Here is a 14,193-nt window from a genome sequence, read left to right as displayed (position 1 = left end):
TTCAAAATTTTGGTAAAAGTAAGTCAATTATATATACATTTTTTCTGAATTGAATCGATATTTTTATTAATTAAATTTGAGTCGAGATGAGTCGACATATTCGGCGGCGACTGAAATTGGTGGCGCGACTTGGCGGCTTCATTCTCTGATTATATCTTTATTGAATTCTATCAAATTAATTTATTTGACGTTTTAAGTATATTAGCAAGGCCCCATAAAAACTACCGTTACGTTACTCGTTTAAAACGAAATGGACTAATTAGTCTATACAGTTTGCGTTACTTTACTTAAACAACTAAGTGAACGTGTTTTAAAATCGAACTTCCACGGTTGCAAAATATCGGTTTACTACTACTAAATGTAGTTTACACGATTGATTAATTTAGTGAATAATCGAAAAATATTTCGATTACAATCGGTTTGCTTCTGACAACGGAGAGACGCGAGAAAAATTTGAGAACTTGTTTTTCGACAATTTTACACAAAATAAATAAACTAAAATTAGTTTACTTTAATAAAACAATACAAAACCAAAATGTACACAAAATATAAATGAATTTTGCAAAGAAGTGTAAAAAAACTCATTAAAAATGAGGTGAAAACAGAGACGTTGCAAAATGAGCCATGAAAATTTTCACTTTTTTGGTGTGTGTAATGAATGTGTTAGTGAGTGTAATTGAAAGCAAGAAAAGGTTATAAAATTAAATAATTTATTGTATGAGGCACAATTGGTTGGGCACAATAAGCGCCTAAAGAAAAGGATTTCAATTATTGCTACAACAAAAATTGTAGAAAAATTATCAAAATTCGTCACAATAAGAATGTGACAATACAAAGTGTGTGTGTATTGCAATTCGATCTTCGGTGGTGCAATAATAATAAAACTACTGTTCTATGACTACTAAAAAAATACACCACAAGGATCTGGAGATTGGCTAAATTATATATGAATATTCTTATTACAAAAAATATTTACGCCTTTTTTTGTTAATGCCAAATTGCTCTTCCCACGTTACGTACAAAGCGTACAGTATCAACATCCACATAGACTCGGTGTTACTTCGGGTATCGTGCATTACGCTTTCTGCCGCAAATTCGCATTTGTGAGTGTTTTACTTGAACGAGCCACTGAGTGTGTGTGTGAGTCGGTCGGTGCGGTGTGTATAGAATAGATAAAACAACGGAGGAGACATCGACGCCGACGTCATTGATGGTCCCTAACATAGTGTTGTCTATATGGTCTTTGTCACGCCGTGACGTGCTCCCTTATTACCATAACAACAAATAAGAAACAAGAAAAGAAAAACAAATAAACAAAATAGCGAAACAACCTTCCCCAATACTAAACAAAAGGCATCATCACCCACAAAAACAAACACACACCAATCAGCCAGCCACCAACCAGTCAGTCAGTCCCCTCCACCATAATGATGACACATTCATTGAATCTGGTTAAATCGGTCATTTGAGAAAGTGTTTTGATTCTTGTTTTTGCAAAATATTAAACAATTAATCCAACCGCATAGTGTCGCCATCATGGAGTTGGAAGAACTTAATAATTTAAGTAAAAATGACTTTTTACCCCTAATGCCAGCGATTAAGCAAGAATTGGATACTGGACTCTCAGACATGGATACACAAGATCATTTGGGCGCCACAGCTGCTTCAACATCAGCCGCTGCTGCCTCAGCCCTGTCTTCGACATCTTCATCGATTGTCAATCCCTGTGATAGTGCAGAGAAAAGGGTAAGCCCACTTGTTTTGTTATATGGAAATATGTTGATTGTTTTTATTTTATTTTTACTCTCAGAGATGTTGATACACTATCAAGTACACACTTTAACATCTGTCTGCTTGACCAGAAGCACAATCTGCTGTCGTCGATTGGAAATGAAAAAAGCTTTGTTTACAAATTTATTTTCAGCACTCCAGCGGCATTAGTGGTTTTTGGCTTCTAACTGATAGTGTATATGGAATACATTCGTCTAGCATTCGTTAGTCATTGCTTCCGTTTTATATGTATGTCTTCTTCCACTTCCACTTGCCCATAAAACGGAAAATACTAGATTTTGCACGTTTATTGATTGAATGATTACAATGAGTGAGGTTTTTTTTTAACTTTTACTGTGTTATTTGAACAAATGATATCAATTAATAGTGAGAGGAACGTATATTGTTTTATTCCATTAAGATTTAAGATCATGCAGAATTCTTGGTTTAGCTTTCCCTAGAGAAGAAGTGGTGAGTTTCGAACCCAATTAAATAATAAGTTTTAAACATAATAAACAAATTGAAAGAAAACCCAAAGGACGAAAACATATTTTTTCTCTTTTTGCCAAATCTCACTATAAAACGGAAAGTAGCAATTCTGCATGTCTTTCTTCTTTAAATGAAAATTTAGGGAGACATAAAATTGAGAAACTTTTTGTTTTAAAATCGCAAACTTAGTACTAATAGCTAGGCAAAGCAGAAGTTCAACAACAGCATTCCGACCACTTGACGACGTTTTTTGGCAATCATCAAATTCCTCAAGCTGACTTTGGTGTATTCCAATATCGTCTAATTGACTATTAATGTTGGCCAACTAACCGATCTCTAATATCGGCCAAAATTTACTAATAAACCTTCGCAGTAGGCCAAAATCACTTGTGAGTGCAGCATTATCAGCTATTAGAAATACTATTATCTAAGAACAATAAAACGATAAAAAATAATGATAAAAAAATAAGTTGACTGACCGATCGGTACGTAATCATGGGTAATGTATATGTGCGGCTGTGCGTTTATTATTGTGAAACGCGAGAAATTTTACTCAAGCATGTATATCAAACCTTAGTTACCTTTACATATCCACGGCATAAAAATAACATGTAATTCTCCTTTAAATTCAAAGCCCACTTTTAGATTTATTCATTGGAAAAAGGGAGGATTATCCCCCCTCTCAGTAATGCTGGTGACGTTTCAGAGTGTTTCTAAGTGGTTTTACCGCATTGTGATCGTAGTTCGTACACTGCTAAAATGAGGTCCTTGTCATTAAGTTAAACATAGAATTGGGCAGCACTCCGTGATAAGAGAGAAGATCCCCTCTGTGTGTATCACAATGCACTGAATATGGCCGCTACTATATCTAACATTCATTAGAAAAAGTTTAGCCGATGTTGTTAATGTTTCATGTAGACACTACAATAGTCGAAAGGAAATTTTTCAAAAATCCCTGTAATTATATATTATAAAAATTTGGTTTTTTTTTCTGATCCATGTCTGCGAAAATAGAATCAGAATCAACAGTCAATGATATGACATAGAAATAGAGAAAAATTGGTTAGTCGAAAAAGTATTTTTACGGCTTGGTTTGATTTTTGATGCATACGCCATATAACACTGATCTTGCACTATTGGATAACAATTTGTGTTGAACAACGCATAAATTCCTTAATTGAATAAAATTGGCATCGAGAGACATTTAAAAATTCTTTGTACAACAAATGTTTTACATTGATTGAATAATGTCTGTAGTGGAAAAATTGCTAAACTGGATCGAACAAAATGGTGCGTTTTTGGTTCAATAAAGTTAATTATTAAGAGTTTAAGTAATGGTGTAATTTCCATGTAAACTTGGATCCCTTTAAATACACAAATGTTCCATAGCAATAAAAAACTAAAGTGACTCGTCTATTTTGTTACTTAACATCAAACGATCAGTTTAATCTTTATATCACTACTATAAATATTTGAATAGAACCTCAATTATGTTGCAGCTGTAAATGTTGTTGTAGCAAAAGTTCTGTTTATTGTCTTATAATAAATAAGTAATTCAATTATCGAAATGATTTTTTTGCAAGCTTAAAGACGTTTATCGTTTGAATACTCTATTCTGTTGATTGGATAAGAATGAACAAAATTGACAGGCATAAACATTTGAATTAAAGATCCATATTCAGAAAAGGATAGTTGGAAAAGGTCTCTCACCGAAATAAAAACCTAGTTAAAAATCAAACAATCCAGGCAAAAACACGTTCATACCGTTAGTCCTTTTAACTAATGTGAAGTCAAACACTTGACAGGAAAAATGGCTATAGGAAGTAATATATATGAGGGTTATGTTAACCCTGGACAGTCATCCTTCGCCAAAATGACGACGCGTAATTTCATTTTCGATTTAAAATATATTTTGGCCGATTAGGAAATGATAAATTTAAGTTATACTAATTCAACCGTTTTATGAATTTTTGTCTTATACTAATTAAAAACAAATTGAATAAGGAAATAAACTCAATTTTGGTTCTAATTTTTGCTCACGATGCAAATTATAGCGTCGTGAAATAAGCCGTAGTCAAAATGACGAAGGATGACGTTAGTGTACAAAAAATAAGGATGACTTTCCAGGGTTAAGGAATGCTTTATTTTTAAAAATCAACTCAAATAGACAAATACACTTTAAACTAAAAATCAAAATTGGTTTTAAAAGGGAATCTTTTGACGATATCATTTGTTTTAAAAGTTTTTTAGAAGTTGATACATATGTATTGACATACGAAGAATTGTGAATAATTGTGCGAAGTTGCCCGGTTTAACCGCAGTAAAAAAATTGAAAGTCTAAAAATAGTTTTGATTCTGATTACAATCCCTATCATTAACGTCCCAAAATAGTTGGAACTTAATACATCGCTTATAAAGATCAATTTTTTGCAAAACTTTTGAAATGTAAAACGCTAATTACATAAACATGTTTCAACAACTTTGTGATAGTGTCAACAACAATCCGGCATTGTTACAAAAAAATCACAAAATTTGATCGCCTTTGGGTCATGACAAAGCCATAAAATAGAATTTTTAAAGTTTTATTTCTACACATGTGAAATTGCGATCAACAAATTAGTATTTAAATGATCAAAGGTTATCAATTAAAGAGATATTGAATGTATTTTTAGCATAATGGATTGACCAACAGTCTGAAATATAATGCTATTTCATTATTAAACTAAACCATTTCATTATTAAACTAAACCATTTAATAGTTTTGTACTCAATAGGTAGATTCTCAAAACATTAATTGGGAAGATTTTGAAGTCGCCTTTAATATTAATATGAAAATCCATATGCTATACCTAGAATAAAAGTTTGTGAGATTTTAATATAATTATTTAATCGCGGACTTTTTGGTGTTCGTTCGAAGCAGGGCATACAATCCCTTTTATGCAGAGTGTTTATGCTAACCATTGCACCGCGTTGTAGGCATCATTAAGAAGAAAATCACATTTTGAAATTGCCGGACACGAATTTATGGTTCGATAGTTTTTAACTGATTTTTTACTATAACGGAATTTGTCACATTGTTGTTGGTAACTCGAAAAACTAAATTATGATTTGATCGAGCTGGGAACCAGAGAAGTCTTAATTTAAAATGAAGTTGTGGCCCTTAGCCAAAACAACTAAAAGTTTTGAGCCATAACCAGATTTTAACAAAAGTTTCTTTATTAACTATGAAACTGCCATGAAATTGCCAAACTTCAATGAGCAACAAATAAAATATTCATAGATCTAAAGTAGTTCCCAAATATTGTAGTTTTATGATTATATATTTTCTTAAAACTTCATTATTGCTCTTGAATTGCCTATAATTAAAAACAAGTATATACGGTCATACGTTCGGCCAGGCCGAATCTTATGTACTTTTCACCATGGATTGCATAGAATGTTCTGCTAAAGACTGTCATCTACAATTATTAATTGGGTTGTGGTAACATTGTATCTTGAAACTTCTTAACATAGTCTTCTAAATTGTAAATTAGTCCATATGGAGTCTATGTTAGAAAAAAAGGCAGATTAAATACCTATACATTAGCCAATTCAGTTCTTGATTGGTTTATATAGTGAAGTTTATAAATAATTATGAACCGGTATGAACCAATTTCGTACGGTAATTAGAGAGCCTCATTTCAATAGGAACGGATGGAATTTGTTCCTCCATTAGTCTCCAGAAATCATTTTTTGGGGGTCGGTTTATATGTGGGCTATATATAATTATTTATTTATTTATTTCAATCGGATGAAATTTGCTTTTCTGGAAGGAATGTGTAAGATTTGGCGATTCGTTTATATGGGGCCTATATATCATAATGAAATTGATCCATATAATTTTCGGATGGATGAAATTTGAACCTCCGAGAGGCTTCGAAAGTCATATTTGGAAATCGGTTTTTAAGCGGCTATATATAAGTATGGTCCGATGCGCACCAATTTTTTGAATGGTTGTTAAGGAGTGGTAATAACATCTCGTACCAAATTTCAACCGGATTTATTTATTTATTCAGTCTATGGAATACATTCCTTGGGAGCCACCGTGGTGCAATGGTTAGCATGCCCGCCTTGCATACACAAGGTCGTGGGTTCGATTCCTGCTTCGACCAAACACCAAAAAAAGTTTTTCAGTGGTGGATTATCCCACCTCAGTAATGCTGGTGACATTTCTGAGGGTTTCAAAGCTTCTCTAAGTGGTTTCACTGCAATGTGGAACGCCGTTCGGACTCGGCTATACAAAGGAGGTCCCTTGTCATTGAGCTTAACATGGAATCGGGCAGCACTCAGTGATAAGAGAGAAGTTCACCAATGTGGTATCACAATGGACTGAATAGTCTAAGTGAGCCCGATACATCGGGCTGCCACCTAACCTAACCTAACCTAACCTAACCTAATACATTCCTTTCAGACTAGCAATTCTAAAAATAATTTAAGTCTAAAATAGAATTAAAATTATTTAGGGAAATTGAAAAATCTAAATCAAAGTTATTATTTAAATTGTTAAATTCCTTTAGAGATCTTAAAATAGGCTCCAAGGATGCATATTTAGTTCTATGAGCAGGATTTGTAAAATAATCATGTCTTCGTACTGGTACATCGATACCAATCAACTCTAAAAGAGACGGACAATCTATAAATCCATTAATCATTTTATAAATGAACAAAACAGAAAACTTTAATCTACGGGATTGAAGAGAATCCAAATGAATTAGTCTACACCTAGCTTCATACGAAGGCAATGGATCCGTAAAAGGCACAGACGATAGTGCAAACTTTATGAACTTCTTCTGCAATCTTTCAATTCGATCGCAATGGACAGTATATATAGGATTCCATACAATCGCGGTATATTCCAGCCTAGATCTCACAAAGGTCATGTACAATATCTTTCTAGTATATGGATCTAAGAATTCTTTAGAATTTCGTTTGACAAATGCCAACATCACATAAGCCTTAGGCATTATATAATCTATATGTAATTTGAACGATAATTTAACATCAAAAACAACCCCCAAATCACGAATATTATCAACCTTTAACAGTTCCTGATCATTTATAAGATAAGAAGAATTTAGAACATTATTTCTTCTCGAGTAGGATAGGTGAACGCATTTATAAACATTCAAGGGCAATAAATTTAATTCACACCACGAGAATAATCTATCTAAATCACATTGTAGCAATATTACGTCAGATAAGCACTTAATATTTGCAAATATCTTAATGTCATCAGCATAAATCAAACAGTTTGTAAACTGGCAACAAAATTGAACATCATTAAAATATAATATAAATAACAAAGGGCCAAGAATACTACCAAATAAAAATTTTCTCCCCAATATGGCCCATTTGCAATACCATCCAGCCTACATCAATAACAACTACTTGTACCAGAAGCCAAGTGGATAACTTGTCCTGTTCGAAAGTTTGTGTGATTTGGGTGTCTGATTATGGGGTCTTAGACCAATATATTAATATATCCTATGGTGAAGGGTAAAAAATCGAATATTCTTCAAGTGATTTGAAGTATTTTTTCGCAAAAAAATTATTAAAATATTGGGAAAAAATCTATCTGACAGAAGTGATTGATATCTGTGTATATTTATCGATTAGAAATATTTTAAAAACATCTGTTGCCGTTGTCTATGTGTGTGCCCCCTAATATCTGCCTTGTGTCATGTTATGAAGTTGTTTCTTGTTTTGCTATTGAAGATGTGTGATAGTTGATTGACAGTTCGATGTTAAATGAAAATATTTTGTTTTAATTTTATAAAGCGTGATTTGTTAAGAGCTTGATAACTTTTTTTTTTTAAAAAACGCATAAAATTTGCAAAATCTCATCGGTTCTTTATTTGAAACGTTAGATTGGTCCATGACATTTACTTTTTGAAGATAATTTCATTTAAATGTTGACCGCGGCTGCGTCTTAGGTGGTCCATTCGGAAAGTCCAATTTTGGGCAACTTTTTCGAGCATTTCGGCCGGAATAGCCCGAATTTCTTCGGAAATGTTGTCTTCCAAAGCTGGAATAGTTGCTGGCTTATTTCTGTAGACTTTAGACTTGACGTAGCCCCACAAAAAATAGTCTAAAGGCGTCAAATCGCATGATCTTGGTGGCCAACTTACCGGTCCATTTCTTGAGATGAATTGTTCTCCGAAGTTTTCCCTCAAAATGGCCATAGAATCGCGAGCTGTGTGGCATGTAGCGCCATCTTGTTGAAACCACATGTCAACCAAGTTCAGTTCTTCCATTTTTGGCAACAAAAAGTTTGTTAGCATCGAACGATAGCGATCGCCATTCACCGTAACGTTGCGTCCAACAGCATCTTTGAAAAAATACGGTCCAATGATTCCACCAGCGTACAAACCACACCAAACAGTGCATTTTTCGGGATGCATGGGCAGTTCTTGAACGGCTTCTGGTTGCTCTTCACTCCAAATGCGGCAATTTTGCTTATTTACGTAGCCATTCAACCAGAAATGAGCCTCATCGCTGAACAAAATTTGTCGATAAAAAAGCGGATTTTCTGCCAACTTTTCTAGGGCCCATTCACTGAAAATTCGACATTGTGGCTCGTTAGTAAGTCTATTCATGATGAAATGTCAAAGCATACTGAGCATCTTTCTCTTTGACACCATGTCTGAAATCCCACGTGATCTGTCAAATACTAATGCATGAAAATCCTAACCTCAAAAGAATCACCCTTTATAATGAAAACAAGAAATATTCTGAAGTATACCCAGGGCTAACAGTACAGTGGAGTTGGTAACTATGAAGAAATTTGTAGTAATATATGAGTATGGACATCTTCGAATTAGCGACTAGCTTATAACTCTATTATCCAATAAAATTTTACAATATTTTTTTCCGTACCCATTGCACTTTATTTTGTATATCAGAGTTGATTTGTCCATGTTGTCAATTTTTTATTTTAGATTAGTAAATAATTTTTGTAGTGTATTATTAGTTATCGGGGCTATTGCGAAGTTCCTTTTTTTTCAATGAAATTGGCATTACTGAATCTATCCTCTAATTTTGGAATCTATACGGCACATTTTCGTATTTTTGCGAAGGAAGATTGCTCTGTTGATTTCTAGTGCCAACATTTCGTAAGACATCTAAAATTAAAAGGTTTCATTGCAGTATTAAGAACTAACATAATTTTTGCGAAAAAAAACAACCGCAAAGTACAACCCGCCAAAGAGAAGCAGACACCTCTTTGGCGGGTTGGACTTTGTTGTTATTTTTTTTCCTAAAACTATGTTAATAGTAGGGCTATCATTCGGGATAAATCCAGTCCCGAAATCCCGGGATATTTGGGACGAGAAATCCTGAATCCCTGATATGTTTATTTTGAATCCCGGTATTTTTCGGGATCCCGGAAAAATAATCACAATTTGTTAAATTTGTGGTGTTTTAGGATTGTTTATTAATAAATTGGATTCTACATTCACCGCCTTGGATTTCATACCTGACCCGAAATTGAGTTAATAAACATTTATGGTACACCTTGTTCTATGTACATTAACACAAGGAAGTACTGAATTTATTATATCTCTAATAGTCGAAGGCTTTAGAAACCTTTGCCTAAGTAAATTATATCACATATTTAATTTATTTATTTTATACTCATTGTTTTGTTGATTTTGTTTTTCAGTATTTTGTTTCTTAAAAATACATTTCCTATATGAACACTTTCGATTTGTCATATTCCTTTATTTGCTGTCATTATTTTTATCTACATTGCTACCTTCTACGGTAATGTGTAGCAAGTAGTAAAACATTATTACTATTATAATATTACATTTGTTTAATGCCAGCGCGCACATTCATTCATGGTAACACACATTCTACATAAAATTTATTTTTATTTGATGTTATTTTATATTTCTTTATCGTAATTTCGCACGAGATTGTGCATTCACAACAGCCATTCACAGCAAATATCGAAGAGAAACATTCACAACAAAAATAGTACAACCACATATTCATATACACGCCATATGAAATTCTTTGTACATATCTATATACACATGTGGCACGAACGAAAAACCGAGTGAGCAACGAACAAACAAATACAAAAAGAGGCAAATGACAACTTGTGTTTTATGGCACGTTTTACAAATTTTATGGGTCCATTTTTTCATTGTTGTTTTTGTTGCTCTCTTTATCAATTTTAGAAATCTTGGAAAGGTTATTTGGCGTAGTTGTTGTTTTCTCCTTGTTTAGTTTGGCAGCTGTTGTTGTTTCTCATGATCGTGTATCAGAGGTCGTGCAGTGGCGTTTTCCACTCGACTCACGAGACATGATTCTACTATTCTCCCCATTTTGTGGCTTTGAAATGTTGGCATGAGGAAAAACACCTAAAATATTGTAGTATCCTTGATAGTTTTGTGGACATTTTATTTCGATCTATGGTGATATTTATTTCAAATTATTTTAAAAATGTCTAAACTCCTACACACAAAAAAAGCAATATTAAAAGCAAACGAAATTCCAGTATATATTTATAAAAAAAAAATCGTAAATAAAATTAATTTTAGAATTAGTTAGGTTTGTTCGAGTTGACTCACTTGACACAAAACTGCCGATAAAGCAATCACTCGTTGCACAAAAGTGGCTCTGCGGAGACATTGGTATTTTTAATATCATCCTTACTCTCCAAAATGCCCATGTTTTAAGAGCAAAATTTTATTTTTGGGTGGTGAGCATGTAATGGTTTTCGCAAACATGTTATTTTCTCGGAAATCATGTATCTGATTTCCGCAAGCAGATTATATTTGACGAGAAAATAACATTTTAGTGCAAACATGTTACATGGTCACCATACAAAAATAAAATTTTGCTCTTGAAACATGTTTGAGGTGATCATATTCCTTCTCTGCGTGTGCTTATCTGTCCAGAGCTTCAATACTGCCTTCAGGATATTTTCATTGCATTAATTTTTATTCCACGATCGATGAATACGAGCAAGGAGCTACCATCGTCCGTTACGGCGATCCACACTATTATCATTGGCGGCGTTTGAGTTCTGGTGGTCAATCGAAGGTGTACATTTTCGACGGACCTTTGAATGCAATAGATCAAAATGCTTTTTTGTAAGCTTATAAACAATAAAATGAATTGTTACTGGAATAAATCTCTCAGACGAGCGATTAGCAATCTGATAATGGTTGCAATACCTATTAGCCACCCTATATGGTGCTTTATTAAAGTGGAAAAAATGTAAGGTCTTTATTTATTTTGATTTTGAACAAGTTTTAAGCACAGTTTTTTTGTCAAAATCGTTCCTTTTAAAAAAAATCTTACATTGTAAACAAGAGTCTAATTAAGATAAAAACAAACCTTTGTCCAATATGTATTTAATGATTGAAAAGTAAAATTAGAATTGTAACGAAAGCAGATATTTTTCTGTCTTGTTTAGTAATTTCCTTTCTTCCCTTTCACATTGAAATATCAGAGAGAGAGAACTTTGAAAAGCTATAGTTCACGAATGTTTGCTATTGATCATTAGCTTGTTGTCAATGACAATCCTTCTTTTTTCAAAGTGAGCCACCGTGGTGCAATGGTTAGCATGGCCGCCTTGCATACACAGGGTGGTGTGTTCAAACCCAGTTTCGACCAAATACCAAACAGTTTTTCAGCGGTGGATTGTCCCACCTCAGTAATGCTGGTGACATTTCTGAGTGTTTCAAAGCTTCTCTAAGTCGTTTCACTGCAATGTGGAACGCCGTTCGGACTCGGCTATAAAAAGGAGGTCCCTTGTCGTTGAGCTTAACATAGAATTGGGCAGCACTCAGTGATAAGAGACGTTCACCATTGGGGGAGACGTTCACCATTGGACTGAATAGTCTAAATGAGCCTGAAATATGGGCTGTCAATATACCTAACCTAACCTAAGGTGATCAGGACAAATTATTCCCAAATTACACCCCTTCCCCGCGAATAGTTGTATTTTCCTCACTTTGATTTTTCTGGTTTCAATGCCCGATTCGCTGTAAGACACTGATTTGAGAATTATAGTTGTACACTACTTTGGTATTTTCACTTCAAATGAAACATTTTTATATTTTACATTTCAAATGAAACCTTTTTCAAACCAAATGAATCCTTTTTCAAATCAAATGAAACGTTTTTCAAATCAAATGAAACATTTTACAAATCAATTGAAACCTTTTTCATTTCATATGAAACTTTTTTGAAATCAAATGAATCTTTTGAATTTTTAATGAAGTTTTGATCCAGATTTTTATTCGAATTCATATATAGATCATTGATGGTTGGGGTATACGTAAGTACTGTGTACATGAAGGAAACAAATGACATGGCTAAACAATTTATACTTTAAGACTGAAGAAGACCAGCAAAAAACCTAGTAAAAACGCTATGATAATGTTCTTTGATCTTTTAGTATTTTAGATTTCATTAAAAAAAAAAAATAATAATAATAAGGAAAATCATAAAAAAAATATTAACATCTTCTAATTGTATCTTTACGTAGAGGAGTTTTAGATAACGCTGATAAATATTTGATCGCAAATTCCACGTTTGCCGAGAAATGGATAAGTACACTTCTTAAATATTTTTTGGAAATATCCAATAATTTTGCTATCCTTGCTGGGTTTTATATCTGGTAAAATTCAGAAAATTTTAATTTATTGCGAAAACATAGTAAAACAAAGAATTTTTATGTATCGTAATGTGAAAATTAGGCCCATCTCTAGAACAGCATTTTTGGATGTACATTACGGGTAATGACTTAGGAAGAACTTTCGAATTTTTTGGTGGGATGTGAAAAATTTTCAAAAAAAAGTTCGGACTTCGATATAAGTTCCGTACAAAAAAACAAGTATATACGGCCGTAAGTTCGGCCAGGCCGAAGCTTATGTACCCTCCATCATGGATTGCGTAGAAACTTCTTCTAAACACTGCCACCCACAAGTGGCAGTTAAGTATGTCCGTGAAAATAAAGTTAACTTTAAAATTTATGATAACATTGTCTTAACGTTAACAGAGCGTTAACAGAGCTCTGCTAAGTGCTTAACAGAGAAAAAATAAAGTTAACTTTAAAAAGAATAAATAGTTAAAATAAAAAAAACGATCATTGTGCCAAAACTATAGAGGGGGCAGTATACACCCATATACCAAATTGTAGGGCACGATGAGTAGAATCTAAATCCGAAATAATTTCATAATGTTCATTGCCAGAATTCGAGATATTTTCAATTTAAGTTGCGATTGAGTTAAAGTTAAAAACAAATGTGACCACTGTGCCAAAACTATAGAGGGGGCAGTATACACCCATATACCAAATTGTAGGGCACGATGAGTAGAATCTAAATCCGAAATAATTTCATAAAGTTCATTGCCAGAATTCGAGATATTTTCACTTTAAGTTGCGATTGAGTTAAAGTTAAAAACAAATGTGACCACTGTGCCAAAACTATAGAGGGGGCAGTATACACCCATATACCAAATTGTAGGGCACGATGAGTAGAATCTAAATCCGAAATAATTTCATAAAGTTCATTGCCAGAATTCGAGATATTTTCAATTTTAGTGTCAATTGAGTTAAAGTTAAAAACAAATGTGACCACTGTGCCAAAACTATAGAGGGGGCAGTATACACCCATATACCAAATTGTAGGGCACGATGAGTAGAATCTAAATCCGAAATAATTTCATAAAGTTCATTGCCAGAATTCGAGATATTTTCACTTTAAGTTGCGATTGAGTTAAAGTTAAAAACAAATGTGACCACTGTGCCAAAACTATAGAGGGGGCAGTATACACCCATATACCAAATTGTAGGGCACGATGAGTAGAATCTAAATCCGAAATAATTTTATAAAGTTCATTGCCAGAATTCGAGATATTTTCACTTTAAGTTGC

At 33.4% G+C, this 14,193-nt stretch overlaps 1 protein-coding gene across 8 annotated transcripts in view; it reads left to right on the top strand.

Moving 5' to 3' along the window:
* The first annotated feature begins 432 nt into the window (after positions 1-432).
* The window catches only part of bon (tripartite motif-containing protein bonus), an 81,196-nt gene continuing 67,435 nt past the window's right edge, over positions 433-14,193 (top strand). For all 8 annotated transcript variants that reach the window (XM_075289138.1, XM_075289145.1, XM_075289144.1 and 5 more), the window contains exon 1: positions 433-1,746. In XM_075289138.1, coding sequence (XP_075145253.1) covers positions 1,537-1,746 — 210 coding nt within the window. In that variant the 5' untranslated portion in view covers positions 433-1,536. The remainder of the gene's footprint in view (positions 1,747-14,193) is intronic.

This window comes from Haematobia irritans, chromosome 1 (assembly GCF_050003625.1).
Source record: "Haematobia irritans isolate KBUSLIRL chromosome 1, ASM5000362v1, whole genome shotgun sequence".
NCBI lineage: Eukaryota > Metazoa > Arthropoda > Insecta > Diptera > Muscidae > Haematobia > Haematobia irritans.
Note: the sequence above shows the minus strand (reverse complement) of the source record. Positions and strands in the feature narration are given on the sequence as shown.